Source organism: Desmodus rotundus, chromosome 5, assembly GCF_022682495.2.
Source record: "Desmodus rotundus isolate HL8 chromosome 5, HLdesRot8A.1, whole genome shotgun sequence".
NCBI classification, from domain to species: domain Eukaryota; kingdom Metazoa; phylum Chordata; class Mammalia; order Chiroptera; family Phyllostomidae; genus Desmodus; species Desmodus rotundus.
Window position 1 is genome coordinate 117,431,367 of NC_071391.1, and position 20,900 is coordinate 117,452,266.

The 20,900-nt window shown below is 45.0% G+C and overlaps 1 protein-coding gene and 1 long non-coding RNA gene across 2 annotated transcripts in view; one reads left to right on the forward strand and one right to left on the reverse strand.

Annotated features, from left to right (window-relative positions):
- ANTXR1 (ANTXR cell adhesion molecule 1) overlaps positions 1–19,573 on the forward strand; it is a 228,429-nt gene extending 208,856 nt beyond the window's left edge. Inside the window, exon 18 of the mRNA XM_024558482.3 lies at positions 15,619–19,573. Within this exon, the coding sequence (XP_024414250.1) occupies positions 15,619–15,879 (261 nt within the window). The 3' untranslated portion in view covers positions 15,880–19,573. The remainder of the gene's footprint in view (positions 1–15,618) is intronic.
- LOC139440924 (uncharacterized) lies at positions 8,143–18,285 on the reverse strand. Its single transcript, XR_011651238.1, has 3 exons — positions 18,148–18,285; positions 12,253–12,358; positions 8,143–9,058 (listed from the first exon to the last, which is right to left on the reverse strand). It is a non-coding gene; the product is annotated as an uncharacterized lncRNA (long non-coding RNA).
- Positions 19,574–20,900: the final 1,327 nt, after the last annotated feature.

The window sequence follows — 20,900 nt, forward strand, 5'->3', positions numbered from 1 at the left end:
ACTTTCCCTCCTGGGTAACATTTTGGCATTTGAAGAGGGATCTCTGTGAGATGCCCACAGAGGACTCTGTTATGTTGAGAACATCAGACCTGGTGGTAGGCTGGGCATGCCTGCAGTGTTAGCGGGTAGGAAGACGGTATCTCATGGCAAAGTAGGTTTGGACTTCCACTCTGCTCACCCCAGAGGTATTAACATCATGAACAGGAAAGACGCAAAGAAGGAGCTGGGATGGAGGAGAGCTGGGCTGAGAAGGAAGAACAGAGTTCGCAGAGACTGAGGATGCACACTCCCCAGCTCCCTCTCCAACTTCGCAACGTGATCCTTCAACCCCTCCCACCCGCTTATTGACTGAATTAAGTGTCTGATGCTCTTCCAGAAGTGTGTTTTAGACCAAGTGACATGACAAAGTCCCTGCCCTCAAAGAAAGAAGGCTGACAAACATGGAAGGACCAGGTGGAAACTGTGATGGCCAGAAAGAGGACAAAAACTATTGCTACTTCTATTGGGCTTCTTCCGTACTCATTATTACACCGCTTCACAGCAGAGGCTCCCAGACAAAAACAGAGCGAGCTGCTCAGAAGTGCGGCGCATCACCACGCTGCCCTGCCACCGCATTCCTCTGCCTCGGTCCTGCCACATCTCTCAGCCTCAAGAATCCTCTTCCTCCGTGAACTGGGAGGGGGTCGGCGGCTGTGGCACCAGAAGGGGGAGTGGGCCAAACCACTAGCACCCTCCCCACCCACTGCAGGGTCTTCAGACAAAGAACAAAGATCGCTCTTTCTGAGCAGGAGTTCACCTTCTTTTCCCCTGGGCTGTCTGGATTCACATGGTTTACTTGGGTTCTCTGGCTGAATCCACTCCAGCGTTTCTTCTCTGTGACCAGGACCCAGGGCCCAGCTGGGAGGGGCCCCTGTGGGCACCCCCCAACACCCCATGGCCTCTAATGCCCGCAAGCTGGAGAAATACTAAGGGACACGTTCAAAGACAGCAGAATTGAGGAAAAAGCACATCAGCTTTAAAGTCAGACCAAACTAGGTTTGAATCCTGACCCTGCCATTTACTATTTGTGTAGCCCTGGAGAAGGGACTTAGCCTTTAAGAGCCGCCAGTCCTTCATCTTTGTAACGGGGACAGTAATACCTACTTTACAAGGTTGTGGTGAGGTTTTAGAATGACATGTACTGCTTAGATAAATCACGGCTATTATAGTTATAATGAAGACCACCAATGCCAATAGGTGGGTTTTTAAGCTTATTCACAGGACACAGATAGGGTCATAATGTTTACAGGGCTCAGTGTGCTGTTCGCCAAATGTTTCACCATCTTCCTAGAAAGCAGGGTCCGCTTCTTTCTTCCTTCATTATGCAAATACTTTGGCAGCCCTTCTGTGTGCCAGCTCTGGGTGATGGAGAGAACACAGAGCTTGTTATATAGTGACAAACAGACTGTTACACAAATAATTAATGACAGTATTTGATAAGGAAAAGGGCAGGAAACCATGACAGAGATTAGCAGATGAGCCTGAAATTGGGTATGAGCAGAGAAAACCTCTCCAAGTGACTCTGAGCTGAGACATGAGGCATTAATAGAATTTAGCCAAGCAAGCCTGGGGAGAAAGCCTGCTCCAGGCAGAATACGTGCACAGGCCAGGAAGTAGAGATGACCTGCAGGGCTGGCAGGTGGGGAGAAAGGGGAGCTCAGCAGGAGGGGAGGCTGATCATGCAGGGCCATGCTGGTCACGTCGGTATTTGGGACTTCAGTGGTGTGCCGTGGAAGCTGGGGCAGGGGTCTGGGATGTGGTGTGATCCTGTGATGTCCAGGCTCATGTGGCTGCTTTGTGGGTATATTGGAAAAGGACCACTAGGTTTCAGGGACTGAGTAGGAGGCAGGAGACAATGGCAGATTGCACTACCTGTTGAAAGAGGATCTTTGCCCTTTGCTCATGCTCAGGGAGGACCAGAGCCCCTTAGAAAACCTGCCTTCCTCATGCTCCTTAGAGGTAAAGGACTTGGTGTTGCACAAAAGGCAGCATCTTAGACGCGTTCACATCCCTACCTCTTTCTGGGTCAGCAAAGCCAATTAGGAGGTGAAAGCTCTCCGTGCGTTGTCCTGTTTCCTGCGGTCCAGGCAGCCCCCAGCCCCAGGCTCTCGGTCCTTCCAAATCAGGTGAGCAGAAAGAGGCTTTTTTCCAAATAGTGACTTAGATTCCCAAACTGCCCTTACCAAGCCAGCAACTAGAGTTCTTTGTACGGTCAGTTGTCTCTAGGTATCTGCAGGGGGTGGTTCCAGGCCTCCAAGCAGATCCAACATCCAAGGATGCTCAAATCCCTTACGTAACAAGGTGTAATATTTGTATAAAGCCTACACACATTTCCCTGTATACCTAAAATCAACTACCAAATACCATGTAAAGGCTGTATAACTGATATTATACTGTATGATGTAGGGAACCAGGACAAAGTAAGTCTGTGCGTATTTAGCGTGGACACAACCATCGCAGGCCTAACTACACAGTGCACGTCAGCAGTGACGAAGCTTCTTTTCCTCATATTTTCAGTCCGCAGTTGGTTGAATATGCAGATGTGGGACTAGAGATACAGGGGCCGACTGTACAGCCTTACTGAGTTCAATTTAAACTGTAGTAGGGGGAGAGGGACCACAAGGCAAATCAATTAAAAGCCTGATTGTCCGTTTTCCGGAGGCAGCCTACCTCCTGTCAGGTAAATGTGAGCAGGTGCTCCAGACTGCTCCCCACCCCATTCCACAGAGCCTGGTAAGAGGCCCATCCGTTGGGGGAGGTTGTGGAGTAAGTCAAGAAGCCGAGGGAGACAAAGGTCAAGGTCATTCCAAGGTCTCATCAATCCATAAAAATAGGAGGGTCTGGGAGCCCAGTGTTCAGGAAGTAAAAAATGCTGAAAGCCAGGGGCAGCAACGTGACCAGTGGGAGGGGCCGGGAGGGATTCCGCAGTCAGACGCCCATGCGGGCTCCTGGGGGCACTTAGTGCCTCCCAGTGAGGGCGACCAGGCGGACCACTGAAACAGAAATGAGGCGGGCAACGCCACTTATATGGTCTTTCCGAGTGGACGTCTCTACTGAATCTACTTTGACTGAACAAATAAAATTCATTGGTCATTAGCAACATCCTTTATTTATAATTAGAGGGCTGAAATCCCCCAAAAGTTTTGCTGTATTTTATATCCCACCTCTTTCCATAAGGTGTACTTTTTCTTCCTCTTAAAGATTCTCTTGCGTTCTCCCTAAATATCAGCATAACAAATAATTTCTTCCCAGGTCCTACAGAACATGCTCGGCCTAGCCTGGAGAGAATTATCCCAAATATTTAATTAGTGCAGCCTGAACCAGTGAGATGTTTCCATGCCATGGAAGTGAGGCCCTTGGATCCCGAGTCATATTTGCATTTCAGATCCAACTCTACATGGTCTCGTAATTAGGAAGAGTACTGGGCCCCATGGAGGTCTGAAACCAATTTTGAGGTTGGATAACTTAAATTAATGTGTTTTACTCCTAAATGAGTCCCAGACTTTAAGTGCTATAAATTTTCCATTTCTACATCTGGCTGATCGCAAGTATCAGCCATGATCTTTCAGAGCTTTAATTACTTTCCTGTCTTCCCTTGGCTTCAATCTGTGAGGCACTCTGGCAGGATCATCGCGACCTTTACCTGAAAAGCAGGAGAGTCCAGGAAATTTTAGGAGGCTCCTTGGAGCTGGCTGCGTAAACTGGGAGCGGGCAGCCAAGTGCACAAAGTGGAAAAGGCGTCCCCAAGCCCAGCCTGCCCCCAGGAGAGCACCATGGCAGCCTGCCCAGCACCCCAAGTGCCCAGTACTGGGGCAGCACCTTCCAGATAAACACTGTCTTCAGAAGGTTCCCTTTAGAGGGTTGTATTATTTAGCTTAGGGGTTCAGGTAATTCAGCAAAATCTGAAAATAATACAGTCTTAAACAGGATAGAACTCTTTTCTCACATGTAACCCTCTGGGGATAAGCCACCCAGGGTCAGTATTGTGGCTCCAAGCTGTCAAGGGTCCAGGCTCCTTCTGTCTTGTTTCTCCATCACCCCTGGAGTGTGGCTGTCATCTGAACAGCCCAAGAAAGGAAAAGGGGAGAGGGTGCCCCCTCCTTTTAAGGCCCAACCTAGAGTTTGTAGACATCATGTCTGCTCCCATCCACCTGGTCAGAATATAGGTTATACACATCTCAGTGTAGAGGAAGCCACACTAGGTCATGTACCATACAAGGTCAGGCCTTTCAGCATCTCCTGTTGCCTCTTGAACTGCCTTATGCAAGGGAGGCTGGGAAATGTAGTCATTACTGGATGGTCATGTGCCCAATGGAACTCAAGGGTTACTGCTGAAAAATGGATATGGGAGACAGTTAGCCATCTCTGATACAGAATTTATTTGTGTCCTTGGAAAGAAAGCACTTGTTAAGGAATAAACCTTCATAGTAGGGATTTGTCACATAGAAAGCCCGGAGAAGGGTTGAAACGGAGAGACACACAAGACAAGCAAGTTTTGATTGGAAGAAAGAAGAGAGATATTCGGGGCCCTTTTCTGGGAAGGGCAGCTGGAAGGCACTGAAATTCTGAAGGAGGGGAAAAAAAGACATGGAAAGCTGGAAGGGAACAGTGGGAACGAGGAAGTATCGGGACCCAAATTCTCAGCTACATAGCATTTCTGGTGGCCAGCTCTATCTCTTCTCTCAAGAAGGAATCTGCCTGATCCCTTCTGCCCTAGATTCATTGCAACCTAAAAGCACATGTTGCTCAAAAGAAAGCATTTAGCATTAAACAGAGCTAGATTTACATCTCTTCTCTAGCAGGTACTTGCAGAGAGACCCTGGGCAGATCACTTAGTCTTTCTGAGCAAGTTTCTACATTTTTGAATCAAGGTAATAATTACCAACAGTGCTATTAGGACAAAATCGGGTGATGTATGTAAAACACCTAGTACCCAGCCTGGCTCAGTGATGGTAGATGTAATTAGCACGGAACTTCACCTGGTGTCAAGCAGCCAGTTGCTCAAACAGGGAGCTTAGACGTTATGACAGGTCAGGGGTTGGGAAATAGTGTGTGCGTGAGGTGCTGAGAACTTAAAGGACACACACCCATTTAGGGTGTCACTCACTGGCAACAATGTGGTAATCACAAAAACAAAATTGCTTTTTCACAATTAATATTCCCTTCACTTGAGGAAAAGTACTTTTACAGCTACAGGCACAAGAAAAGAACTCATCCTAAAGATCGGAATTCTCACTTTGAGCAAAAGAAAACACCAAACTGCCCTCCATGAACCTGCACATATGGAGCAGGGTGAGGCTTGAGCTGACGAGTAATGTCATGATTTTACATTTTCACATTCAAGCTAAACAGTGCTCTTGGCCAACAAGTCTCAGATTATCGTCTAGTACCAACTTTTTTTAGGGCAAGTACCAATCACAACGACAACAATAAATAGAAAGACTGTACTAATGGTAGTTCTCAGTAGTTAGACGCATTTAACTGGGAACATGGACTAGGGCAGCGGAGATCCTCTCAAGATTGTCCGCTGAGGGGGCAGAGAGGGAGAGAAGGCGGGCTCTGAATAAAACCGTCGCGGGTCAGACTCTCACTCGCTCCGCATGACCATGCCAAGGTGCTTTCTCTCCTCTTAGAAAAGTATATTAAAGCAACTTCATTACTGAAACCCATCCAAAATGTCAATTAAAACCAGGCTGTTTGGAGAAGTCCTCACTGCCTCACTTAGCAGGGCCTGTGGAGTATACATTGAACTTGACACCACCAAGAAAGACAGGCTGGCCAGTGCCAATGGCCGCATTTTAGAAAAGCCAAGTTAAGAAACAGTATTTAAGGTATGCTACGCCCGCTCAGACCATTCGGCACCATCTGCTTCCTCTTGAACCAACAAATGTTTTCAGCTGGTCTCACCGCTGGAGAGCACTGCCCATGTCATCTCAGCAGGCACCGTTGTCTCGCTCCCTTGCAAGGTCCGAGTTTTTCGAGCCAGTCCCCACGGACAGCACGTAGGCCTCCTGACCGCTTTTCCTGGATCTCCTTTTCCCAATCCTACTTTGTCTTTTTTAATATGTGTCAGAACTAGACAGGTACAGACCTAACATGCCATGGTTTTATATAATGACAAGACTGAAAGGGGGGATTTAAGCATCAGGTAGGGACATTTCATCTGTAAAACAATTTCATTATGTCACCGTGTTTGTTTGGGTCTTAGCTGGCTGCAAGAGTATATTGATCTTCCTCAGGGGAATCAGAATAAGGTCTTCCCTATGTGGCCTTACTGATGCGTTCACTTGTGTGATAAGTGATTCATTGTAACTTTAGGCATCGGTTGGACATGGGCACTCGGCGCTCTTTCATGCAGGGTACACAGAGTTTATTCATCCCCACTTAGGTGGCAAGACTGCTTTTCCTGCCTGTGTTTCCCCCCTGTCAGGGTACTTATTAAAGCACGTTTAAGGACTGTCAGGTCGGAATGGCAATTCAAGCTCATGTGTTTCGTCTGACTGCAGAAGCAGAGGAGACTGTAACCTTGACCTGGCAGCATGGCAGTAGGGGGCTGGATGTCTCAGGTCAGCTCACACAAGGAACTTGCACAAGTGTGTAAATAGACAAAACCCTTTCAATCTGGCAACATGTTCCCATTCCTCTCCCACTTCAGCCTTTTCTCGTCAATAGTAGCCTACATTTCATAATGAATAGCACAGGGCAGTAGCAAGAGAACAGAAAGGGAAATATGTGTTGGTTATCTTTAGGGTTACATCTTTCTCTCATCCAGTGACCTTACCTTTCTCCAAGGGGCCTTTGGAGTCCAGCAATGTGAAGTCTGAGCCAGTCGGGCAATGAATAGAGCACAGAGATGGATCCTTATCGACACCTCAGGAAGGGTGCCAAGTTCAGGGTCCAAATAAAAGAGAAACCCACAGTAACTCCTATACTCAGCTCCACAAACCAGGAATGACCCTACTTGACAAAGAGATGAGTTGCCACTTGTTTTAGTATTGTTCTGTAACAATACAGGGCTGAAAACAACAATTTGCTACTCTGTCTCACAGTTCTGTGGGTTGACCGGGGCTGGCTGGGGTATCTCATGAAGTTGCATTCAGAGAGTGGCTAGAGCTGGAGTCATCGGAAGACTGACTGGGCTGGAGGCCTGAGAGGGCTTCTTCACCCAAGATGCTCTCTGTCCTCAGGCTCCTCCACGTGGCCTCTCCTTACAGTGAAGTGGCCTGGGCATCTCACATGGAGGTCAGGGCACCAGAATCAGGAAGCAGAAACTTCCAGGACCTTAATGTCAGACTCAAAACTAACACAGCATCACCTCCACCATATTCCATGATTCAGAACTATCACAAGCCCACCCAGGTTCAAGGCAGTGGAGGAACAGATGCCTCCTCACCGTGGGGGAGGGGCCCATGCATGCGGGAAGGAAGGAATTGATGGCAGCCATCTCTCAGACAAGCTACCACCAAACAAGAAGAGAGAATTGTTTGGAACAGAAGAAATTCTCTCTGCCCAGACCGCTGAGAAAGGCCCCGCCCTACTGCTCTTGGGTGGCCCACTTGCTAAAGCAGCAAAGTCAAATTTGAGCAAATATTGTTATTTAAACTATTGGAGCGGGGGTTAATAATCCCATACCACCCTTAGACTTCAATAGATGATGCAGTTGAAAAAAAATAAATAAAAGATATAGAGGCATCAACTAATTTAATACAAATGATTTGCAGATATTTAACAGTGTACCCATAAAATATAAAAATTAATATTATTACTAAAATGTATAAAATTGACTATAACGTGGGCAACAAAGAAAACCTGAAAAAAGCAAGTACTTTTAGCCACCAGTCGGTCAATGCTTCTCTCACACATCAGTGTTTCTCTCCTTTCTCTCTTTCTCCCTCCTTTCCCCTCTCTCTAAAAGTAAATAAAATATTTTAAAAGTATTTTACATGCCACATATTCCCACCACAAATAAATAAATAAATAAATAAATAAATAAATAAAGCTGGAAGTTCGCAATAAGGGATTATACTTTTTTAAAAAAGCACTTTGGAGTTTTAAAACATGCTCATAAATTACTCAAGTCTAAGAGGAAATCAAAACTACAATTACTGGGATTCTAGAGAAGGGATCATTGGAATGCCACATAAAAACTTACGGGATTTGGAAAAAACTATAGCCTTACATATTTTTATTCTTAAATAAGAAAAATGAAAACAAATGAGCTAAGCATTTAGTTAAAATTTAGAAAAGAATATAAAGCAAATCTACAGAACACAGAAACAGAGAATCTATGAGTACAAGAACAAATTAATGGAAACAAAGCAAAATGAGTAGAACTGAAAAATAACTTTCGGAAAATTTTCTTTGGAAATACCAATGTCATTGAAAAAATGTTGAGAGTCAAAAAATGTCAGAACATGTAAATATGAGTAATATTCACCTAATATGAATAACAAAAGAGGTATCACCACAAATAAGTTTACTTAACTGTAAGAGTTTCCTGTGTACTATGTACACAGCTGGGCAAATGCTTTAAAACATCTTGATGAAATGAATGATTTTGTAAGAAAGGATAAATTACGGAAATGGGCTCAGGAAAAGGCACAAAACCCGAATACGTCAATACCTGTGACAGAAACTTTTAGAGTTGTCCAAGATCTGCACTCTAGAAAAACAAGATGTTCGGAAAGATTTTGAGAGAAATTTCTATGCTTTTGATAAACAAATAATTTTATGCTATTTCATAAACATAGAACATCAAAGATAAAAATCTTTACAAATTCTTTTGTGACATTAACATAAGTTTGGTGACAACACAGTAAACAACAAAAGAAAGGGGCCAATCTCACATGTGAAATGGGATGTAAAAACCCTAAATCAAAGACTAACAGTTGATTCCAGGGCTTTTCAGCAGTTTGTTTTAGAAAGGCTGCGATAACTGGAAGTTCGATGAGCTCAGTCCCCAATGAGGAATTTAATAACTTCGTTTGGTGGTGTCAGGTGATAGAAGATCATGCAGCCACTGAAAATAATACTGAAAATGTCAGGGGAGAAATGGTTGCAGCATATTATTGAAAAAAAGTCTACAGGACGAGTCCATTTCTGTAAATACGTACGCCAGTGTGTGCGCGTGTGTGCGAGAGAGAAAGAGCAGCCTGAGAGGATAGGCACGAACTATTAACTCTCTGAGTGTTCCCATTTAAAATTCTAATCTTCTTTTCTTCCTTCTTTTGTGTGTGTTCCAAATCTTTTACAAAGAAAAGGTAGAATTTTGTGTTTAGATGGAAAACGTGAATCTTATTGTTAAGTGAGTCTTACCTCAGTAGTAATTCTTAACAAACCCTATGTTTCCATGGGTCCCACTAAAGATGCACCATTTTTACTTCTGCCCTTGCCTTTTCCCAGTTTCCTCTTGGTACCAAATATTCGTGCTTTCATCTCACCCTCAGTCTGGCATCCGAGGAAGTTATTAGGCAGAGTGCGCGGCACGGGTGTCAGCAAAACGCATCAAGTAACTGAAAGAATGAATTGACCTTGGCCCCTTTTCCATGAGCAGCACATAAAAGGCAGACTAATACATGAAATGTATAAACAGGGCAAGTTCAAAGTGGAGAAAAAGGAATCAAGAAGGGTCCTGGCCTCATCACTCACAACACACTCTTCTCTTTGCCCTCAGCTCAGGCTTTAGGGAAGAGGAAAAAACAAGACAGGTGTCTCTGTGCTGCTTTGTCCCTGTTACAGAACTGGGCCTGTGAATGAAAACTGTTAAATGAAAAGCCACACTGTGGTGGCTTCATTTCAAATGATGAACCAAAGCCAAAGTATAGGGAAGGAAAGGGGTGGGGTGGCAGAAAGAAATGCAAGGGGAGCAGGGGCCGAGAACTTGGATATTTTCCCTTAGAAGGTGGGGAGGCACTGAAGAGTTTAAGCAGGAAAACAACGTTGAATGTGTATCTATGTGCATGTATATGTACATATATCATGTGTAAACATATGGAATTTTATGTATACAGGCATATGTACATCTTTATATACACCTCTATATATACATGTGCATACATAGATATGTATGTGCGTACACACTTTTATTTATATGTGTGTGTATATATAAATTTTACATGGCAACCAAAACATCACTGGAAAAGAGAAAGGCTGAAGGCAGGAAGACTGGTTCGCTTAGTGGCCCAAGTTACAGAAGATGAGCCATAGTGGGGGGGGAGGTGAGTGGGTGTGAAGGATCTTTAAGGGACAGAATCAGAACTCTGCTTCTCCCCGACTAAGGCAGAAGATGGACACCCCCCAGTTCCCACTTACATCCCCTCTACGCCTGGGATCAGCCCTAACTGGCTGATTGCCTGTAGACTCAGTCATAACCCCGAACTCCCAGAAGAGAGAATCTAAGTGGCCTGACTCAGGGTAGGTGTCACAGAGCTCAGACATGATTGATTGAGGGATCACTCAGCCGCTGTCCCTCTCCTCCTGTGGACATATTCCTCACGAGGACGGAGGCTGCTTTTGGTCGCTCAACATTGTCAGCAGCACCTCAGAAGGTGTCCGGGTCATACTTGGCACTCAAAAACCACTTGTCAAAAGCATGAACGCACAAAGCACTTAACAAATGAAGAGAATCGTGGGATAGAACGCACTGTGAAGTCCCCCCGTCCAGCCCTCCATCCATTCAGCACTCCTGTGTCTCATTTATCACTAGAGTACCACCTTCAGCAGAATTACATCAATTGCCTTCAGCACGCCAATGGGCTTTTGTGGTCTAGCCTGAGACCAACCCCCATTTACAAGAGTGACTTAAGTTAGAAATTATGCTCCTAATTCTAAACAAATGACTTAAAACAAACTTTGGAAACTCAATCCATTTGTAACTTGAGAAATACCTACAGCTCTCCAAACAAGACAATTAATGAGAGAACTAGGCCAGAGAGAAAAGGTATTTGTCAGAAGAAACTTGGCATACATGTTATACTTTTTCCATCTGATTATTTTCGTATTCTTCCTGTGCAATCCAACTTCCCTAAGTGACCTCTGTTCATAGGAAATTATTCTGTTCAATCTGTGGGAACGTGGCATAGTTTTAACCATTGCCAAAGACTAGCTCCCTCTCCACTGATCATGCCTGATACCTAGACAGATGTTTTATAACACTCAGCACACATGAGCTCATCACTGGCAAGACATTCGCACCCAATCGGCCCACAGTTCTTCTCACACCCCCTGTGGTCGCACAAACTCAGATCCAGAATGCACAGGCAAGCTTGCGTCTCTACCACGGTAACAAAGAGCAGAAGATGGAGAGGCCAACTATGAAATTCAATTTATTAGTATTTCATAAATTTGATAACTAACTGGAAAACATGGAATACAAAGAGTTAGCCAAACTAAGGAGTATAAAGAGTTGTGCAAACCGACTGCCCCAAAAGAATTCAGATTAAAGTATTCAAGTAAAGGGCTCCAAAACAACTCGAATTTTGATCGAATCATAAAATATTAGGGCTGCAAGGCCCTTGGATGTCATCCAGCCACCACAATTCTGTTTTACAAATGAAGAAGCTGAGGCCAGTAAAGAGAAGGAGACTTACTCAAGGTTCCACAGGGAGTACGTGAGGCACAGAACTAGAGGCAGAGCTCTGCCTCCCGGCCTGACCGGCAGGGCAGCCCCAGCCCCACACCTGCCGTTCCCCATCTCTGTTCTCCTTGGACCGCCGGTGTCTGTGGTTCAAAACTGCGGCAAAGCCAGAACCTGGGTCAACAAGATCTGTCATCTCAACTGCACCATGATTATTTCAGAGTGTCACCTCCAATTTAGGTGAAGTGTTTTGCTGAAGGATAGTTTGCTTTGATAAATCAATCAAAAGTAATAAAAAAAAAACTATTTTTGAAGGTGACATGATAACATGTCTAGTGTGGAAATCGGGGGAGTGCACGATATGCTTCCTACCCCACCCCCAAGAGGCTCTATGTCCGAAGTGACCACGAGGGGGTGAGCAAGGAGACCTGACCTCACAGCCGCTGAGCTCATGGACCTCTGACCCTCTGGGAACCTAAACTTGCAGGGAAAATCTGAGCTTTCGCCAAAGGCCCCCACTGCCTCGAAAACCCTCGGGGAGAGGAGCAGTATTTGCTGAGCTCTAAGTGAAACTTGAACCTAGTGCTGCTTTAAAGATCAGGAAGAGAAGACCCGGAAGCTGCCTCAGAAATACTCACCAGCTGGGGAGCAACGTTGATTCTGAGAAGAGTGCCAGCTGGCGGAGTGCATCCATCCATTGAACAAATTCCTGTGGAGGGCTGAGGATGGGCCGGCCTGGACACCCTGCGATAAATAAAGGAGCAAGAGGTGAATTGAAAGATGTAAGCCAGGACCAAAACACAAAAGGGCTGATATGCCATCAGAGAGGTTTGGATTTTATTCTAAAGATGATGATGCGGAGCCATTGAAGAACTTTGAACTGGGCAGTGAATTGACCAGATTTCTTCTGGAAACATCACTGGACAGCCAGGTCAAGAGCTGAGGGATTGTGGCCAAGTGTTACACTCCGTGAGGCCATCTATAAGTGCTTCGAGAAATCATTTGTACTTTTAGTCTATCTTCAGGATAATACAGTGAAAAAAGAATTAGTACCTACAACAAGCAGAGCTGGTTTTCATCCAACTTCCACCATCCACTGGCTGTGTAATCTTGGGCACATTATTTAAATAAAGCTAAGCCCTCAGTCTTTTTTCTGTACAGTGAAGACAGTAATACTCAGCTCATAGGGCTTTGATAATAAAGAAGATGTTGTGCCTGGACATTCCTAATACTCTTCCCAACACCATTAGGTTCCATCAGATAAGTTCCATCAGATGGCACTTTCCAGCCGAGGAGGAACGCCACCTCGCCTCCTGCCAAGCTCCCACTTAGCAGGAGATATTGTTGCATTTTCTCCTTAGAATTTATCTAGAGCATTTTGTTGCTAATGTGTGAAAATAATTGGCATTCATTCTTCAGAAATGAGCGAGCTGGGGTAAACTGAGGTCAAAGCCAAAACTTAGATCTGAATCAAACCACTGAAAAACAATCCTGCAAAGAATTAAACTGGGTTACAAAGACCAGGGTCGGAACTGAGAGCTCCCATCGTCCTAGCAACATTTTAAGCAAACACTGGTGCAGATTCACTGGCATACGGGACACTGAGAACATCTGGCCTTTCTATTATCCTCTCACAAGCAAAAAATGATGTCGTGTAAACTGATCTTTAGGCCAATTATGTGGTCTAAGTGTTACCATGTTTGTGTTGGCTCCTTAGGCTCCAGGTTTTAAGAACTTAATTTGTAGCCACACCCCTCCCTGAAGCCCTAATTGCGTCTTACTGTAACTGACCCCAGGGATTTGTTTATGCCAGGTCTGCACCTTTGTTCACTAAGTATGTGTAAATGCATCATCAGTTAACTGGGTGTGCAAAGCACTGTGGGAGGTCCTAGGAGAATAGGTTACAGGAGTTGCGTAGAAGAGAGTGCATAAGAGGGCAGGTCTGAGAGCTGCTCCGGTCCCATGGCCAATGCTACATTTTTTCCCCCTGTATGTCAAGTTTTATTATAGAAGCCAGGCGTGGTGTGTAGAGGCTCTAGCCTGCAGCTCCCTTAGAAGGCCCTAAACTAGGAGTCAGAAAACCTGATGCTACCTTCAGCTTGCCTCTCTACAGTAATAAGGCCATTATTGTGTCTGAGTGTGTTTCCGCATCTAGACATAACTTCCTTATTCAAGCACCGTGTGCCAGGCACCTTCCAAGACCTTCACCAGCATTGATTAGGTTAATTGTCATAATGACTATCAGTGGCAGGTAGTATCGTTATCCTACCCCAGGTCACACAGTGAGCCTCACGCAGCAGGGATGTGGTGGGGGCGGTGAGCTTACCCCTCCCCTCTGGCTGCTTAACCAGTGCTCCAGACCGCTGTGTTGGCTCTAACGTGCCATGGTCTGCAATGAACCACAGCCCCGTGCTCTGGAGCAGCAGACCGGGAGTGCAGTCCTCGAGTGTTACTGACCATAGGATGGGGGGTTCTTGCCTCTCCCCACCTCAACCTACCCTGCCCCCCCTGCAGCTGTAGCCACGAGGCAATGATGGCAGCTGGAGGGGCTGACTAGGGAGGTCTTTCTCCCACCTCACCCCCAACTCCCAGCCTCTGAATTAATGGGCCTCCTCTCTCGCTCCATCCCACATCACCGATCTCTAGAAGGAAGGAGAGAGCAGTGGATGGCCTGCCCTAAAGGAAATCAAAAGCCACCCAGGGACGCCACCCCAGGCACCAGCTGCTCCTTCCCCAGCATTAGAATTTTCCTTCAGCTTTAAAGGATATGAATCTCTCATCTCTCGTTCTGACTTAGCATGTCTAGGAACGAAGGGCAGACAGTGTAGTACAGTAAATCCCGAACTCTGAGCTGTCCATTACAGGAATTTATCACAGCTGGTAACCATTAGGACCTGAACATCTTGAAGGAAAGAGTTTTATCCAGAATCACAAATAAACTGTAACCAAGGCTTAGATTTATAAAGCTGCGAAAGAGGGCTGCTGGACAACTGGGAATTTACAGTACTGGGTTGCAAAATCAACTGAAGGCATGAAAGCTTGCGCTGGATCTGGGAGCTCTGGGCAATGCAGTTAGTGGACCCCCAATCAGGACCTAACAAAGTTAGGCCCTGGTTTAATCTCATGAAATGCAAGCTCAGAGAAGATGGGGCGCTGGCATCTAAATATGGCATCGTAATTCCTAAACCAATAGTGTAGCAGCAAAATATAAAACAAGGCCACTCCCTTCCAGAAGCTTCTCACCTGAACAGGGAAGCAACACATTTACAGGTCACAGGATTTTGGTATGCAGGCTTCCGTGAGTGGCATAGATTGTAACTAGAGAAGAACTTGGGGAGGGAAGCAAAGGCTAAGTGAGTGGAGGCTGGAGTCGTCAGGGAAAGGTGTGGAGGAGAAGGGGCTGGACGTAGACTTGAAGGATGAGAGGAGACGCGCACATGTGAGCAAAGGTTTGCTCAGCCCCACGTCTCCCACCAGCACGCACCGTGTCCCAGCGGTGACTGTCCTCCCAAGCCAAGCCTCACATCACGCACTTGTGTTTCCTGCAGGGAACTGGCGCTCAAACTCCACCAACCCCACCTCTTCCTAGTCGTGTGGCCTTGGGGAAGTAACCTACCTTTTCTGAGCCTCAGTTTCCTCATCTATGAAATGCAACAATTGATATTCACACCTGGCATTGCGAGGCAGCTGAGACTAAAGTCGGTGACCTCTGTATTCACCTTGACCCTACGCATCCGGTTAAGGCCGGGCCCCTTCCTTTACTCCTCCTTGAGAGATTGCAGGAAAAATTAGCAAATAATTTTTTGACAGAGTAAGCTCCGAAAAAGGAAACAGGAAGCTTATTTGTTGCCAAGTTCTACTGTACGCCAGCAGTGTGTTGCCACGAATGTTGTGTAAGCTTTCTAACGTACTTCTTTCAGGCCGCCCACACACTTCCCACCTGCCCTGTCCTGAGGTCACAGCAAGCTTCCGCTCACATTTCCTTCTCTCTGATTCTCTTCCAGGGGCGCTGCATCAACTTCACCAGAGTCAAGAACAATCCGCCCACCAAGTACCCCCTCAACAACGCCTACCACACCAGCTCGCCGCCTCCGGCCCCCATCTACACTCCTCCACCCCCTGCTTCCCACTGCCCTCCCCCACCCCCCAGTGCTCCCACTCCTCCAATTCCATCTCCACCTTCCACCCTTCCCCCGCCCCCTCAGGCTCCACCTCCCAACAGGGCACCACCCCCGTCCCGGCCTCCTCCTAGGCCTTCTGTCTAGAGCCCAAAGCTCGAGCTCTGGGCTGTCTCCGAAACTTTAGGGAGGAGGCTCCTCTGTGGTGTTAGAACAAGTCTTTCCAGTTAAAGGAGGCTTCCACTTTGGAAATGAGTGGTGATAAAGCCCAGTGGTGATGTTCATACGCTTTAAAATTTGGTTTGTAATGCCAATATGCCAACAATTGTGATCCGTGGAAAGAAAGCGAAATTTTGAAATGCCTGAAAACAAATGAGGCAACTACAGTCACAATTATAGCCAGCCAGCCATCACCTCTAGAAGGTTCCAGAGACAATGAAACTGCTGAGATGCTCTAAATGGGAATGTGTCTCATGGAAGACCAATAAGAAATCATTTCTCTGAGGGTGAAATGCAGAGTCGGATAAGAAATAACATTGCTGAGTTTCTAATGCTGCTTTTCCTCCTCAACTCCAACTCCATCGTTTAACCATGGACCTTGGCCTAGGAACCAAGGAATCCTCACCCCTGTGCACCACCCAGGAAGGTGGAAACCCTTTGCCGACAATTTTGGGGAAAGCTTGAAATGGCCATTGTGGCAAGAAACTCAACATCAGACAGATATCCAAAACCAGGTCTTACTAAGATTGTCAGAGGAGTAAAAATATGCCACATTTTCCATTCAAATTCTCCTGGTTTCCAAGTGAGGAAGAGAGCAGGTGTTTACTGATGGAAAAGGTATGTTGCCATGTTGCTGTGTAAGTGAAATCAGGTGTGTGCATTGACAAGGGGCCACTGATGGGAGCATCCGACAGTTTCTAAAACCCACAGGCCATCAGCAGCTTGAGGTGGCTGGCTTTGGCCCAACATGTCCCCTGAGTCCACAGACAACACGTTGTCGACAAGCAACCTGTTAATGATTAGTGTTAAAAATCAAGGTTTGGCTTTGGTTTAATCACTTCAGATATGGAGAAGTGATTGACCCTGTTTTTCAGAGGCAAACGTGAGTCGATCTTCCCAAAATGGCACCACTCGCACCTACCACGCAATTTTGCTGAGTTTATTTCTCTTTCTTGGTAAAGTTATGCATCAGAGACTTCTAGGTAGAGCTGAGAGACAATGGTCCTGACATAATAAGAAAACTCTCTCCAGGTTCTTTGATTAACCCCAAACAAGGCATGTATGTAGATGCAAATAGATTTCTCCTTGGCTTTTTAACATACTCACAATTTATTATCAGCTGTTGACCCAGAGGCAATACACCAGAAATGCTCGGCCTGACATTCCCACCATGCCTGAGACTCTCTCCATTGCTCCAAGTCTTTCTGAATCTGTTGTGAGCAGTAAGCCCTATCAGCACTTTGGAAACACTGGGCCTCATCACCCAAGGGTGAAAACGGTCATTGTCCAGGGCCTCCTGCACCAGCCTGTTCAAAATTATCTCCCCCCTCTAGCTTTCCACAGGTCTTAAAATTACTGTCCCAAACTTCTTAAATCTTTTCAGGAACAAAGCACAATATAAATATAAACTTGGTGCTTTGAGCTCTGGTCTCCAAAGATCCTTCCAGAACACATCAAGCCAGACTCATTCTTTCACCTTACTTAGTACAGAGACATAAGGACCTGGCCTGCATTCCACTAACACCAATTCTTATAGCCTCAACAGACATTGCTAATCAATCACAGCACTATTTCCCATGGAGCCCAGTGATTTCTTCACAATTGTCGAATCACAACTCCAAACAGCCACCACTCATCAGTCAGAATCGAGAGAGAGATGAGCCCTATTTGTCATCACTGTGCAGAAAACAGAAACAAACGAGGACTGCATGGGGCGGCGGGGGCCGGGGGAACCCTTGGGCATAAAAGGTACAGTCAGGGGAAGGTGGATCTAGGCACACTGCCTAGACTACAGGCGCTAAATCTGCAGTGCCAATACCAACTGGCACTCCTCCACATGTGCCAAACTCAGCCCTTCTCCCAGCCTGCCACTTCCAGAGAACCCCCACCCCTTCTCATAGAGCTAAAATCCCAAGTGTTTCCCAAGACTTATGAAAGCAACCTCCCTCCCTGACCCCCAGCCTGGCCCGTATTGTCTATTTTTAGAATACTAGGCTTCTTCTTTAGGGTAGTCCTTCATGAAGCGGGGACCAGAGTGTCTTGGCCACCTGCAAGGGCACTGCTGGACTCCAGAAAACCATTCCACAGAAGAATGGGTTCCCCAGGCTCACAGTGTAGGCTGTTGAGCCCACGACAGCTGTTTTGTCTGCTGGCAGTACAGAACAGTCCACCCCACACCACTGCCGCACGACTCACCGCGTGCGGCCCAAAGAAGCGGCAAGCCCAGGTGCTGACATTGTTATGAAAAAAGATGGTGGGCATCGGGCGAGAATGCAGCACTCGGAACCTCAACGGTACAGCAGTCGGAGGCCCTGTGCGGTTTCTGGGATGCTGTTTCGGTGAACTTTTTGATGAAATAGGGAACTGCAAATATATGATGGTTTTGAAAAGGATTAGCAGGGTGTGTCCTTAAAACTGACTCATCTGTCATCTGTAGTCACTTGGAATTACAGTTGAAAAAGAAAAACACCTATACTGTATGAACAAGGCAATATTTTAATAGTAGGCTATTACAGGCAGGACAATTCTTTAACTGGTTTATAAAATCTATCATACTTGTATCATTCCCTGTAAAAGGCAGCAGACATATGATTGTGATCAGGAAACTGCACAAAATTATTTTTTAAACCCCTATGTTATTGTCTTCGTGAAGTTTTTTTTATAATAAAACCCAACTTTTTGTTGTATATATTCGTATTCCATGTGTTAGATGGAAGCATTTCCTACCCAGTGTGAATAAAAAGAACAGTTGTAGTAAATTATTATAAAGCCAATGATATTTCATGGCAGGTTATTCTACCAAGCTGTGCTTGTTGTTTTTTCCCATGACTGTATTGCTTTTATAAATGTACAAATAGTTACTGAAATGACGAGACCCTTGTTTGCACAGCATTAATGAGAACCACGAGGGGTCCTCTCTGTTAACCAACTCACAAACAGTTTATGGCCTGGAGCCTAGTACATATTTCAGTGAGACATAAGATCTGTCTTTTCCCAAGGTCAAGAACAGAGATGGAGGACAAATTAATGAATACTCTTGGACACCTGGCCTTGAGTAACTTCATTGTAAATATTGCTAGAATGAGCAGAGACGATCTCAAAGTTTCATACACACTAAAGTTCAAACACTGTGTCAGATGAGGGAAACCATCAAAAGTCAGAAGAAAATAATAATTACTATGAGGTAATGAGCAACAGTTTCAGCCCAGAGCTAATTCAATAAAAATAATTAATGCTGTGTAAAACGGGTTGAATTAGTTTGCAAACTATATGAAGTTATGTGCAGTAAGAAGTCTGTTAATGCACACCAGATAGGAATGGGGTGTTCTCGTCAATTGCCTTGTCTAGTTATCTGAGCTCTGCTATATTATCATACTTGGATAACCAATTTAAAAGAATTAGAATATGATTTTTTAATACACTTAACATTAAACTCTTCTTCTAATTCTTTCTTCTCTCTGTGATAATTCAGAAGACAGTTATGGACCTCCAGCGCCTCTGAGTCATTGTTATAAAAAATTCAGTTATCGCTGTCCCATGCTATAGAGACCGGGCTAAACCTGTACAATGAAAACCCTGGAAGTTGCTTTTTTTAAAAAAAATAATAAACTCTTAAAATCAACTCTTTTACTGGTTGTCTCTTTGTTATAAAAATAAAACACAGATGGTTCAAGTGTTTATATCCTGCTCATCATAAAATGTCCGTGTCGTTCTGCAAATGAAATTATCTCAAATGATTTTGTGTCCCCCACTAAACTTTTGCGTCTGGATTACTCTCATTTCTTCTTTAGCTGTCCAACATTCATAAGATTCCTTATTTCCAGTAGTGGCTTTACATTTTAAAAAGTAACTCATGTTAAATGAAAAATTAGAATGAAAAGTGGAGACAGAGAAGCACACAGAACAAATATATTGTTTCTTTTAGGATTACATCTAGCGCCTGGAACAAAATCGTGGCTGTGACTGATTTGATTCGCAGAGTAAGGATTCCAGAGGTTCGCAGCTGCTCGAGGAACCGGGCAGTATTATAGGCGTGTGGCAGTAGTACCCTTCTGTCCACATACACTTCAACATATGATGATTATTTCTGCATTTCTAATACAAACCACTTTATTTTTCTTAACAGTCCCAGTTCAGCTCCTCCAGCTACATTTTTCTGTAGGTGTAAGAGTGTCTTGATCATTCCTGAACTTGTTTCTCTACAAATTTTCAAGTTTTGAGTTTATCGTTGGAATAAAACCATCTGCAAACAGAAAATCAAGTCAGAATTTCATTCCAAGATTTCATTAATATTCCATTTTCATAGCATTTTGGGCACATTGACATTTTGTTAATTACATTCTTAATCATTGAATCATTTTGAGATAACCGGCTAGCAATTTGGCAGGGGGGGAAATGTTGGAGCCCTACCTCACTCCTTACACCCAAATCAATTCCAGCTGTATTTAATTTAAGTGTAACAAAACCAGAACCATACTCCAAGTGGAAAAGATGCTTATTGTATGGTAAGAAGGGTTTTTAAATTCTGCATATTGTTCGCATTACCGACCTACTTTCTGATGAAATCACTCCAACTACCGGGAGTAGTGCTCCAATGTGTCACATTGACTAAGCAAAGAACCCTTTGGGGACGGGAGTAAGACCATTGATCAGGTAGGTGCTGACTGAGCTGGAGCAGGAGAGCCACGATTGTTCCTCCAATTGTCTGTCTTTGGAAAAAATAGGTCTTGCTCAAGAGTCTCACAAGTCTGTAACTACCAGTATGACACTTGTCCATCCAAACCTACTGTAAGCAAGTTCCACATCGCTTACAGTCATCAAACACTTGGTGTAAGGCTGGAGAGTTGCCATGCGCAGAACACACAGACTTTATTTTGATTGTAATTGTATTGTGTTGGCTTGCAGTTATCATACCTAAACAACGTAGAAGCCTTATAACTCCACAAGGC